General features: G+C 45.6%; 1 protein-coding gene across 3 annotated transcripts in view; it reads left to right on the top strand.

The window, feature by feature from the left end:
- Positions 1 to 13,512, top strand: part of nav2a (neuron navigator 2a) — a 156,731-nt gene that overhangs the window by 85,812 nt on the left and 57,407 nt on the right. For all 3 annotated transcript variants that reach the window (XM_083760220.1, XM_083760219.1, XM_083760221.1), the window contains one exon: positions 823 to 945. In XM_083760220.1, coding sequence (XP_083616346.1) covers positions 823 to 945 — 123 coding nt within the window. The remainder of the gene's footprint in view (positions 1 to 822; positions 946 to 13,512) is intronic.

Genomic DNA, 13,512 nt, shown 5'->3' with positions numbered 1-13,512 from the left:
CCTCCTTCATGTGTACTTTTTTTTCCATTACAAATAGAAAAGCGAATGGCTTTTGACGTTTTGAGCAGCACTAAAACTGTTCTGTCATTCCTGCCAGCGGGCAGTGACGGAGCAGCAGTCTCACCATAGAGAGGGCAGAGCGTTTAGGAACGGGCCGCTATGTAGGAATGTCTTTTATAAGAAAGAAAATACTCAGTGCATTTCTCAGTTGCATCTCTCTCCTGTCTCTTAATGCTATCTCGTCATGTTATAGTAGTGGCAAATAATGCATGCACCTCCTCCCATGTAAATTAAACCATTTTGACCTGAGATCAAATTCTTTCAAAAATAGCAGACCTACATTCTACAGTGGCGCGCTACGAGCTTGTAGCTCTGCTATTTTTCAATAGCTAAAGCATAACATAATGCTAACACCAAAAGGGGTTCCCGCCCAAAATGGGTTAAGCAATATTACACGAGAGGGTGTGGTCTAACGTGATTATTGCCACGACAGTGATGCGGTCAGGAACGAGACGTAGTCGAGTTCCGCAAGCATCACTGAATATGGGTCAGCTTTTCCTGCATTTTGAAACATGAAGGTTAAATAACTCACATTATTGCAAAATGTGTGTCCGATTCTGAATCGTGCAGCTACCTGACTGATGGACACACTGTTACGTGTGTGTGTGTGTGTGTGTGTGTGTGTGTGTGTGTGTGTGTGTGTGTGTGTGTGTGTGTGTGTGTGTGTGTGTGTGTGTGTGTGTGTGTGTGTGTGTGTGTGTTTGCGGCGGAGGGTTGGGACTGTACACACTGTTACATGAGGGTGTGTGTGTGTGTTTGCAGCTACCTGACTGATGGAGGCTTGGGACTCTACACACGCAGACTCAACCGGCTGCCGGACAGCATGGCCGCCGTACGGGAGACGCTGCACAGGAACGCCTCCACGGGACAGGGCGACGCCGACAGGTGTGGCTGATTAACCTCCTCTGTATCTCTGCCGTTCTACTTGTCTCCTTCCTCTCTCTACTCTAATTGTCTGTCTGTCTGTCTGTCTGTCTGTCTGTATGTCGCTTGTCTTTCCTTCTCTCTCTTTCACCCTCTCGTTATACCCTTTTTTCCGCATTGCCATGTACCATGAATATTGTCTAAATAGGGCCCTCAGTGTTCATTCTGACCTGAGATCAGATTCTAAAAATGTCTTCTACATCCTGACAGTTTTCTGAAAAAGCTATGTTTCTATGTCAGTCGTTCTTCGATTTTTCAAAAATAGCAGACCTACAAGCTGAGTGGCGCGCTATGAGCTTGTAGATCTGCTATTTTTCAATAGCTAAAGCATAACATAGTGCTAACACCAAAAGTGTAGTATTAAAGTATACTAAAGTAGTATTAAAGTATTAAAATAATTAGTATTAAAATAAAACCGAAAGATAAGAGAATTAAATGACAAGAAGAAATGATAATAAAAAAATAAAAATAAAAACTCAGTAAAAGGCAGTGGGCGAGACACAGAAACAATTTAAATATTGTCTCTAGTGTGACTTCTCTGTGAGGGCTGGTATCATCCAGTGTGATTGGCTGTGTGGCTGGTATCATCCAGTGTGATTGGCTGTGTGGCTGGTATCATCCAGTGTGATTGGCTGTGTGGCTGGTATCATCCAGTGTGATTGGCTGTGTGGCTGGTATCATCCAGTGTGATTGGCTGTGTGGCTGGTATCATCCAGTGTGATTGGCTGTGTGGCTGGTATCATCCAGTGTGATTGGCTGTGTGGCTGGTATCATCCAGTGTGATTGGCTGTGTGGCTATAGTGTCCGTGTGAGTGATGATGCTGTGAGGAGATTGGCTCTTTGTCCTGTCAGAGAGAGAGAGAGAGAGAGAGAGAGAGAGAAAGAGAGAGAGGGGGGGGGGGGGGGTAGAGGGATTGGCTCAGCGGATAGGCTAATTGACAGCAGGAAATAAATGGAAACATGTCTTATGCTGCGGAAGAAGAATGGATGGGCATGGAGGAGAGAGACAATGATAGGGAGAGAGAGAGCATGAGAATGCATGGTCTGCAGGCCAGATGGAAGGAACGACTGAACACTGTGAAATCCTGAGTCCCTTATTGGAGGTATGTCCCGACTTCTATTCTGATAGATACCGGTACAAAGTACTACAGACAAGGCAACAAGGGGTTAATGTGTTTAATCTGATACCGGTACAAAGTACTACAGACAAGGCAACAAGGGGTTGTGTTTAATCTATTCTGATAGATACCGGTACAAAGTACTACAGACAAGGCAACAAGGGGTTGTGTTTAATCTATTCTGATAGATACCGGTACAAAGTACTACAGACAAGGCAACAAGGGGTTGTGTTTAATCTCTGATATCATGATGGGTGTGTCTGGGGGGCATTTCATAGATGTAATATAATAATTTAATAGACCAATCAGAGTGTTGTCTCCCAGTCTCTTTAACACATTTTGACCTGAGATCAGATAAAAAAAATGTCTTAGCAGATACAGATATAGCAGAACCTACAAGCGCGCGCCACGAGATCTACTATTTTTCAGTAGCTAAAGCATAACATAATGCTAACACCAAAAGGGGTTCCCGCCCCAAAATGGGTTAAAGCTACCGTGTGTGCGAGCTCACCTGGCACGTTGTTATTTAAATGACAGATTCTACAAGTTGGAGGTGACAGCAAGCGGTTTCCGGAGAGCGCGGGAGCAGCATTAATATGATATAATGAGGTCCAGCATTAAGGAGCAGCATTAATATGATATAATGAGGTCAAGAGATGCGGGGGAAACAAAAGCTCTCTCTGCTCGGCCCGAAACGTCACGTGGAAATAAATGAGAGGTGGACCACCCACTAGTGTCTGTGCTGCTCTATACCAATCATAGAGGTGGACCACCCACTAGTGTCTGTGCTGCTCTATACCAATCATAGAGGTGGACCACCCACTAGTGTCTGTGCTGCTCTATACCAATCATAGAGGTGGACCACCCACTAGTGTCTGTGCTGCTCTATACCAATCATAGAGGTGGACCACCCACTAGTGTCTGTGCTGCTCTATACCAATCATAGAGGTGGACCACCCACTAGTGTCTGTGCTGCTCTATACCAATCATACCTACCTGACCTGTGTTCTTGTAACGTCCAAGAGACCATGTGTCTTGACCAGTGGTGGAAAAAGTACTCAATTGTCTTACTTAAGTAAAAGTACCAATGCTGCAATTTAGAACTATTTCGTTACAAGTAAAAGTACGGAATTGAAAATGTACTTGAGTAAAAGTACAAAAGTATCGGCATCAAAATGTACTTGAAGTACTAAAAGTAAAAGTACTCATTGTGCAGAATGTCCCACTTTCAAAAGTTCAAAATGTGTACAAAGTATATTGAAAATATTTCAAATGGCCAAAATGTATAGGGTTGAAGTGGTTAATGTATGTTTTCTAATCAAAATGTAAATCCCCAAAGTAACTAGTAACTAAAGTTCTCAAATAATTGTAGTGAAGTAAAAGTACAAATTTTGGCTCTGAGATGTAGAAGTAAAAGTACTGTAAATTGGAAATACTCAAGTAAAGTACAAATACCTCAAAATTGCACTCAAGTACAGTACTTGAGTAAAAAAGTACTTAGGTACTTTACACCACTGGTCTTGACATAAAATCTATGGGTTTTTTTTGTAAATTAATGCTTGACTTCGTCATACAAGAGTGTTAGTGTTAAGAAAATTGTCAATGTACAAGTTCACAATGTGTTGCACCGTGTCACGTTCATGTAATTACACAATGTGGGTGCTTAGAATGATGCATTGGTTGTATACGGTGGCCATTAGATAAGTGGATGAAAGGTAGTGTGCCTGGTGTGGACGGACGTGTGGGGATGTGGAGAGCTCGTTGTGCTCGTAAGCCTTCAGGTGTGGCTAATTTCCTGCCTTTACAACTACTGACCTCTGACCCTGATGGCCTTTCAACCCCCGACCTCCACACACACACACACACACACACACACACACACACACACACACACACACACACACACACACACACACACACACACACACACACACACACACACACACACACATAATGTTCACCCACATGCTCTTAAAAACAGAGACAGACAGACTGACTTGCATAAGATATGTACACACACACACACACACACACACACACACCCTTGCCTTGCTTCAGGCTATGAAGTGGGGCTCGACACATCCTTCCCCTCTCCCCTTTATGGTTTCACCTCCATCTCACCTCTCTTTACTTCTTTCACTCATATCAGCACCCCACCTTTATTCCTCCTCTCCTCTCCTCTCCTCTCCTCTCCTCTCCTCTCCTCTCCTCTCCTTTCCTACACAACACTCCTCCTCTCCAGCTGTCGGTGGTTGTGTGTGATTAGAGAGCAGGAGACACTGTCTGGGATCCAATGAAATGATAGAAGAAGCTTCCAGGGAGTTAAGTGTCTCTAGCCTCGGAAACCCAGACGTTTCCGACCGTGTTTTCATCCCTCTTGAACTTTCTCTTTACATCTCCTTACCTCTCAACTTAAAGGAGATTACAGACGAGTGATAAAGGAAAAATTACAGACTGAGCACGCGTACACACACACACACACACACACACACACACACACACACACACACACACACAGCAAGCGTCCACGCACACGCAGTGGCATGAACACCTTCGCTGCCCCACAGAAACGTCTGGGAAATGTGCTTAGGTGGTTTTTATTCCGTTGCAATTAATTAATGAGCAAGAGTTGGTAAGTGGAGCACAAATGAAATACATTCATTAACATAATTCACTGAAGCCAGCTCTGCTTTAGGGAGCGAAGAGGGCTGCTGCTGCTGGTTGGTTGGTTGTGTGTGTGTGTGTGTGTGTGTGTGTGTGTGTGTGTGTGTGTGTGCACATGTGTGTCTCTTGAATGAGACAAGCTCTAATTTACTACATGAGAGGAGCTCTAATGGAGTGAGCTTGGCTAAGCACCTTGTTCTGTTGATGTGTGTGTGTGTGTGTGTGTGTGTGTGTGTGTGTGTGTGTGTGTGTGTGTGTGTGTGTGTGTGTGTGTGTGTGTGTGTGTGTGTGTGTGTGTGTGTGTGTGTGTGTGTGCGTGCGTATATTCCTCCCTATCTGTCATCTCTGTAGCCCCGAGAAAAAGGAAGTGTCCTAGAACGGTCTATATCCTCTGGTTTGAATTCCCTTTGTTGAGACAGACAAAGAACTGCTCTTTGTGGTGCTTGCGTGTGTGTGTGTGTGTGTGCGCGGGAGGGAGGGAGGGAGGGAGAGAGAGAGAGATTTGGTTAGAAAGAGAAAGACATTGCATGCCCATTCTCCCACTGGGTGCAGCAAACGGAGCGCACACACACACACACACACACACACAGGGGAGTCAACATTTTCACACAAGAAAGTTGATGCACAGTAAAAGTCTTCAGTGTTCATTTAACTAATAGATAAGATAAATGTAGCAAATGGACCGATAAGTGTCCACTGAATTATGGGAATCGCGGTTCTATCAAACCATGACCAGAGGGCTTGCCAAAAAGACTATAGCAAAATGAACGTTACACAGTATATAAGTTTACCGTGTAACATACCACATTCCACTGGTGGAAAGTAACTAAGTACATTTACTTTTGTACTATACTTAAGTACAATTGTGAGGTATTTTTTACTCTACTTGATTATGTCAAATGTTCAGTACTTCTACTCCACTACATTTCAGAGGCAAATATTGTACTTTTACTCCACTACAATTATTTGACAACTTCAGTTACTATAGTTACTTTGTAGTATGGCAGTCCAGTGGCGCCCCCTGCTGAAACACCTTGGTCCTGCTTTGTTTACACAATACACAGTATATTATGAATCCTCTAGTATGCATATCATTATCCGTATATACTGTATGTGTTTTCTTGTTGGAATTATGAGGTGTTTATCCAAGGACAGCATGGTCCGGCTAAACGCAGGTTTTTCAGGTATCGTGAGGTATAGGTTCTATGCAGTTTGTTGACACTTCAAATGAGAATTCTCGCTGGAGGGAAATGCACCTGTGTTTGGAGTTGCGATATAGGACAATAGGTTTAACCAACAGGTTCCAGAAAAACCCTTGTTCCATCCACCAGTCAAATTGTCAGAGAGCATAATGACCAGAAAAGACAAATGAGTATAGAGAGTGAGTATACTTTAAATTAAATTACAAGGTGTGTTAATTCATCATACCCCCAATCCCCATACCCACCCCTTATCCTTGTTGTGAATGGAGAGATGTATACCTACAGGTCTTCCTCTCTCTCTCTCTCTGTCCCTTTCCTGGGACAATAATGAATTCACCTGTGGAAAAGAATTAAGGAGGGGAAAAAGCTTCCTTTAACACAGTGGTTCTCAACCGTTTCTCAACACCCCAAAACGATTCCTGACACCTGGAATTGTTATGGCATTGCGAGGCGTTGTGAGCTTGTAGAGCGACTATTTTCACAATTGTCTTATTATTTGACAATTTAGCCAATGTTTCACCAATTATTTTATAGTAGGTCTATTACAGTTTGTTTCCATCCATCGCCACCCACTTATCCGTAGTCGGGTCACGGGGGGCAACAGCTCCTCCTGCTTGCTTGCTGCTGCTGATTCTGCTGCGCTGCCGTATGCGAACTGCTGCTGCTCACCCTCCTCCACCCCAGCTACCACCTGTCATTTTGGATCTGCTGTTTAGCTACGGGAGGTTCGGAGTCCCTATGGTCGGGACTGATGCGCTTGATCTGAGTATACCTAAAAAGCAGATACCTAAAAAGCAGATTGAGGTATCCTGACTGAACTAAGCTAGCTCCTTTCCAGGCGAGGAAGCAGCGGCTCTACTCCGAGTCTCTCTCGCTGATGCAGTAATAGTTATTTTCAAATTATTTCTTTAGGTTTTGAAAGGCCATTTCACCCCTTTTTTTACCAGATCTTATTTTAATGATGTTTAGGACTCAATACATTTTTGTGTGTATAATAGTTTTTAGATATTTTAGTCAAGGCGCCATTTTCATGACCAAAACTTTCATGGAAATGTGGTCTCACTTCCTTCCTGGACTACAAGTCACACCTCCACGCAGCCTCCCCCCTCTCCACAAGGAGGGGGAGTGCAGCAAAGCATTATGGTAATTGTAGGAATTCAGCCATCCAGTCAAACCTTAGTCAACAACACACAACTTCATTATTTTTCTGGCCATATAGGGTGCAAATATCTACTACAAATACTATTAACATTGAGTGACTGCGGTTTCTTCCAGCGGTGAGATCTCCTTTTAAATTGTCACTTTGTGTGTGTGTGTGTGTGTGTGTGTGTGTGTGTGTGTGTGTGTGTGTGTGTGTGTGTGTGTGTGTGTGTGTGTGTGTGTGTGTGTGCGGGCGGGCGGGCGTTAATTTCTCTCTGCCCATTTGGTGGTGTGTCTTTCTACATACATGTGGAATTGTGGATGCTATGCTTTCAGCTCCAGGTGTACCGTGTTAAGATAATTACCTCCTCTCCTCCTTTATATTCAATGGCCAATTTTGGTATAATTATGTGCAGTATTTGTAGAGTTACTGTTAACAAGTGGAGTTAATTGTTTAGCCAGCTTATTGTAGACACAGTGTTTTGGATGTGGCACAGTGTCATATAGTGTATCCTTTGCTGCAGACATGCTACAGTAGCTTACACTATAGTTTTGGTCTTATGAGCTGAGAAAGGTAAAAGCCCTTCCTTTGTCTCCACTCTTCTTATCTCCTGCCTCAATATCTGGCAAGAATCCCTTTTTAGCCATGTGTAATTGTGTATGCGTGTTTGGCTTGTGTCCCAAGAGAGAGAGAGAGAGAGAGTGTGTGTGTGTGTGTGTGTGTGTGTGTGTGTGTGTGTGTGTGTGTGTGTGTGTGTGTGTGTGTGTGTGTGTGTGTGTGTGTGTGTGTGTGTGTGTGTGTGTGTGTGTGTGTGTGTGTGTGTGTGTGTGTGTGGCTGCAGTATGGCCGCTACAACACTCTTAACACTCGAGTCCAACTGAATTTAGTTCAGTTCAATTCAATTAATCTCGATTTAATGTCATTAAAATCCTCCGTTGATTGATTCCATTTCATCTTATTCAATGTGCTTTAGCTGTATCAACGTATACAGTATATGATACAGTGTCTGTCTGTCTGTCTGTCTGTCTGTCTGTCTGTCTAGTTTGGCTATTTTTGGTGCGTAACACCTGTGTGCAACTAAGTAAAATTAAGCCTACAGTAACTGACTCGCCACAGACTCGCTCGCACATATGCGCATGAACATTCACCCACATACAGAAACTCACCATACCACATGTGTGTGGGAGGACATGAAGGGTCAATTGCTCGTGATCGAGAATGGAGTGCTTTCCAGTAGACAATAGAATGGAGAGCCGAAAGCAAGCACAGAAAATATTGACTAATAAAGGAAGAGAAAGAGAGAGAGTAAGAGACAGGTAGGTAGAGAAAGAATCCTTACATGCAGATATTTTCGTAACCATGGATACTGCTATATCGGCATAGCCTCCTCATCTCCTGGGCTTTGCATCAGCGCACCTGCCCCATGCTACAAGATGCACGCACACACGCACACACGCATGCTCGCACACACACAAACTGAGAGAAAGGGTGAGGCTCTCACGTGCTCAGACACAACAGGATTTGGTCTAACCACACGACAGCGTCTTCATGTTGGCAATTGCTCTCTGCTTTCAAGGACTATCTGCTTTTGTAGCAAAGTGAGGTGAGTCTCGGTCCCGTTGTCTCTTGTCTTGTGTGAAGTGAAATCGTAGCCAGGCACAATGGAGTACAGAGAGAGAGAGAGTGGCTTTGACAGCAAGCTGAGAGGGAGCGAGCATGCTGGACTCTAGTTGACTACGACTGACCTTAAGTAAACAGAGTTTGGAATGCATCGTGCGAAACAAGATATTTCCGCGTCCGCTCAACCCACGTAGCGACAGGACACGTGGTTAAGTGACAGACATCGATTCCTCTCTCTCTCTCCGATCTCCACGGAGCCCTTTGATGTTTGGGCCGTAAAGTCTGCTTAACTTTAATGGTAATAACATAGACTGGTCTCTGGCAGGCTGACCCATGCACTGACCGTCTCCTCCGTCCGGCATAATGCCTTAGTTGTGTTGCTTGTGTTGTTTGCGCTGCAGTGCACAGTGAGTGTCCTTCAGATAGACACAACATTCCACACCGTTGTGCCAGTGCCCCTGTAAATTTGCCACTGTGTTGTTTTGAATTGTCTCGTTTCTCATTTGCGGGTGCATGCAAGAGCGTGCGTGTTCGTGTGTGTGTGTGTGTGTGTGTGTGTGTGTGTGTGTGTGTGTGTGTGTGTGTGTGTGTGTGTGTTTTGTGATTCCTGTTGCACATGTGCAAAGAGGTATGGCATGATTTTCCCGCCGAACAAGGTCGTGGCAGTCGGGGCAGACTCAAAGGGAATGTACTGTTTACACTACACAACAGACAGACAGACAGACAGACAGACAGACAGACAGACAGACAGACAGACAGACAGACAGACAGACATCAACGTGAAGCTAAAGTCAGCCAGGGGCCAACGCGCAAAGGCTTTGATATACATTCTTTTGGAGTGGAGATATGAACTGTTTTCCCAAGGTTCTTGCCTTGAGACAATAAGACGAGACAGGGAGGGGGGGTTAGAAAGGGAGCGAAATATACAGGGAGGGAGTGAAATAGAAAAAGAGAGAGATATAGGGAGGGACCAAAAGTGATATGCGTAAAGAGAGATTGTAGGGAGAGAGAGACAGAGAGAGACAGAGAGAGAGAGAGAGAGAGAGAGAGAGAGGGAGATTCCTAAAGCCAAGTTATATGTCCTATCATCATTTTGCTCCAGTTCAGGGACAGCTGTGTCATTTGCACACCACACAGCTCCTGGGCTCTGGTCCTGGAATGTCAGGGAATGTCTGCCATTTCCCAGCCTGTCCTTTCAGTGCACGCACGCACGCACGCACGCACGCACGCACACAGACAGACAGACAGAGAGACAGACAGTTCCTGTTACAATCACCCTCCAACACAAGCAAACATACAGATGCCCAAATATACCCTCCTACTGTACATGTATACTGTACTGTACATGTACCAACACTCACACAGCTGATGTGTTGTGTGTGCATGATGAGGGTCTCCACTTTTTTCCTTTGTATCCTTTTTTCACTTGCACGCGATCACAGACGAGGACAAATCCCGACCCAACATCTCTATGGTGTAAAAGCTAGTTTTTACTCTTCAGACTTTAGCTCGTCTCGTCTACAAGCTCACAAGGCGTGGCCATTTAGGCTATTTACAGCTCACAAGAAAGCATCCTGTGATGAGTATTCATTAATCCATTCTGGGCAGGAGCCGGGAACCCCTTTTGGTGTTTTAAGCATTATGTTATGCTTTAGCTAGTGCTATGAGCTTGTAAATGGTAAATGGCAAATGGTGCATTTATATAGCGCCTTTATCCAAGGCGCTTTACAGAGATTGTGCATTACATTCACCCATTCACACACACATTCATACACCGATGGCAGCGGAAACCATGCAAGGCACCAACTAGCACATCGGGAGCAATTAGGGGTTCAGTGTCTTGCTCAAGGACACTTCGACAGTAACTCTGGGGGAGCCCGGGTTCGAACTGGCAACCTTACGGTTACCATCCAGGCACTCTACCCCTGAGCCACCGCCGCCCCTTGTAGATCTGCTATTTTTGAAAGATCGTGAAAATGTGGTCTTTGAATATATATATGATTCTGGGGTCCTTGTTGAGAACCACTGACATATAGAAACATAGGTTTTTCAGAAAACTGTCAGGATTTAGAAGGCATTCATATAGAATCATCCAGTCATATCCACACGTGGAGACACTCGTTATCACTTTTGCTCAGCCGCTTGCATCGCTGTCGTTCTTGCTCTATAGCGGCGGCGGATAACATAATCATACAGTGTAGTGTACTGTACTGTACTGTACAGGCATTTCTTTGTGGGCTGTTTTGCATCAGTTTTATATCACATCCCAAGGCAACGGTTCAGGGTCCGGATGTTCACAGAGCTTTCAGATGCTCGGGGGGGCAGCTGTGTTATTGTTTACGGCCTCAAACCGTCTACTGTATATTGGTCAGATGTATGCACAGCACACACAGTGTCTGCGGGCTGCGAGTCCGAGAGACAGCGAAATGCCTTCACGACTGACGACCTATGTCGCGACGTATATTTTTCCGTCGCAACGTATATTCGAGTACGTCCTGGCGTAAATATCAATTCGTCCCGGCAGAACGGACTCGTCGCGGCTATATCTACCCGTTTGCGACCTAGTAGTTTGACTATTCTTTTACGTCGCGACAGAACGGGACACGTCACGGCTATATCTACCCTTCTCGACGTAAAAGGTAATTCGTTGTGGCGTGTGTGGACTCGTCGCAACAGAACGGAACTCGTCGCGGCTATATCTACCCGTTTGCGACGTAATGGTTGACTTTGTTATATGCCCGGTGCGCGGTGCCCTGCGCGGTGCCCTGCGCTGCCCTACGCCCACCGCGTGCACCTTGCCGGTCCGCCCTGCGCCCTGTGGCCTGGCACGTGTGCACGTGTGCCAGGCCACCGCGTGCACCTTGCCGGTCCGTGGAGCCCTTCGCCGTCCCCAGGCGACCCTGCGTTCCAGAGCTGTCACATGCCCACCGAAAATAGCAGATCTACCAGCTCCTCTCCTACATACGGGATGGCCCGACCCGCGTCTGTGGACCCCTGGGGGGGTGTGTGTGTGAGCGTCTGAGCTCCTATCTGTGTGCCTCCCCCCCCCCCCCCCCCCACCCCATGTGGACCCTTGCAGGGGGGGGGTCGGGGGTCCCCCTATGCACTTTGTGTAGATGCTGCGTATCGCCTCATACTGAAAAAATTACTATTTTACGCACAGCGCAAGGCAATATGTGATTACGATCGTCCTTCTGGGGGGGGGGGGGGGGGGGGGGCTGGCCTACACAATAGATAACCTACCCTGGCCAACACAATAGATAACCTACAAGGACATATGAATTTAATTTATATACACGGCTATATTAATTTAGCCGATCATCAAAGCTCACCGCGCTCGTATAGCGCATTGACTGTCTGTCTGTCTGTCTGTCTGTCTGTCTGTCTGTCTGTCTGTCTGTCTGTCTGTCTGTCTGTCTGTCTGTCTGTCTGTCTGTCTGTCTGTCTGTCTGTCTGTCTGTCTGTCTGTCTGTGTCTCAATGACTTGCCTTAGGCGGATAATATAGACTACAAGTACTTTATTAAAGTAAAGTAAAAGAGTGAGTTCTCATTGCGTTCTCTGCGTCGTAGCGCATGCAGATAGGCAGATAGGGGGGGGGGGGGGGCAGTTCTATAGGCAAGGGCAGAAGGTTCCTATAACGACAGTGGGTGCGTGCCCACCTTAGAGTAGCCTATATATTTTAAGGCACCCGCCCCGCAACTTATTATTATTGGCTTATTATTTTGCCACCAGCGGAGTTGACGGTTGACGCCGTTGTCTAGTATAGACTATAGGCCTGTGCCAGGATGATTTTAAATAAATATGTCTCTGTCTCTGCGTCTCTAGAGCTATAACATATATACTGTAGCACACATCATGTGTGACACATGTGCACACACACACACACACACACACACACACACACACACACACACACACACACACACACACACACACACACACACACACACACACACACACACACCGAGTACTAAGTATAAGTAGCATATAGGGTACGGCTCTAAAAACATTAAATACTGCGGGAGCATTACACTAAACAAAGTTGGATTTGTACATTGCAGAAACGTAACATAACGTAAGTGTTCTTATTATTGTCCGTCTGGGTTTTATAATGCAGTGTGAGTCCGCTCCGCGATAGCCGATCTGCAAGCTCACAACGCGTTGCGCTGATTGACAGTGCACGTGCAGCAGCTACTGTATAAAATTATATTTAAGTAGGCTACTTTTTTGTGTGACGTCTGTGTGTTATTGACTTCTTGTTCCTTAATGTGCAGGTTTATCAGAGCGATATAGTGCAGCTGTGAGTGAGTAGGCCTATAGCTGCTGCTGCTGCGTCCGTGCACCAATAGAGCGACCGCGGCAGCGGCACGTATGAAATATTAAATAAAAATATGTTGGGCTTCCGGGCGTCCGTTTCTGGACTGTACCAACGGGCTTAGGGCCGGACGGTCCCTTAACTCCACGGGCCCCTATATTTTAGGCCCGTGCAGGGCTCTAGTGTGTGTGTGTGTGTGTGTGTGTGTGTGTGTGTGTGTGTGTGTGTGTGTGTGTGTGTGTGTGTGTGTGTGTGTGTGTGTGTGTGTGTGTGTGTTAAATGTGGTCATTTAAATGTAGGCCTATTATATACACGCACCATACAAGCACCTATATTATATAATGTGTTATACAAATGGGCAATCAACATATAGCAGCACCCCCCACCAGCAGAATATAAACATGGAATTGCGCTATGATATTAAAATGGACTGAGCTGTGATTGTGCCGTACTGCGCCGGCCGGTGG

The sequence above is a fragment of the Protomyctophum parallelum genome (assembly GCF_964188405.1).
Source record: "Protomyctophum parallelum genome assembly, chromosome: 2".
NCBI classification, from domain to species: Eukaryota; Metazoa; Chordata; class Actinopteri; order Myctophiformes; family Myctophidae; genus Protomyctophum; species Protomyctophum parallelum.
Note: the sequence above shows the minus strand (reverse complement) of the source record. Positions and strands in the feature narration are given on the sequence as shown.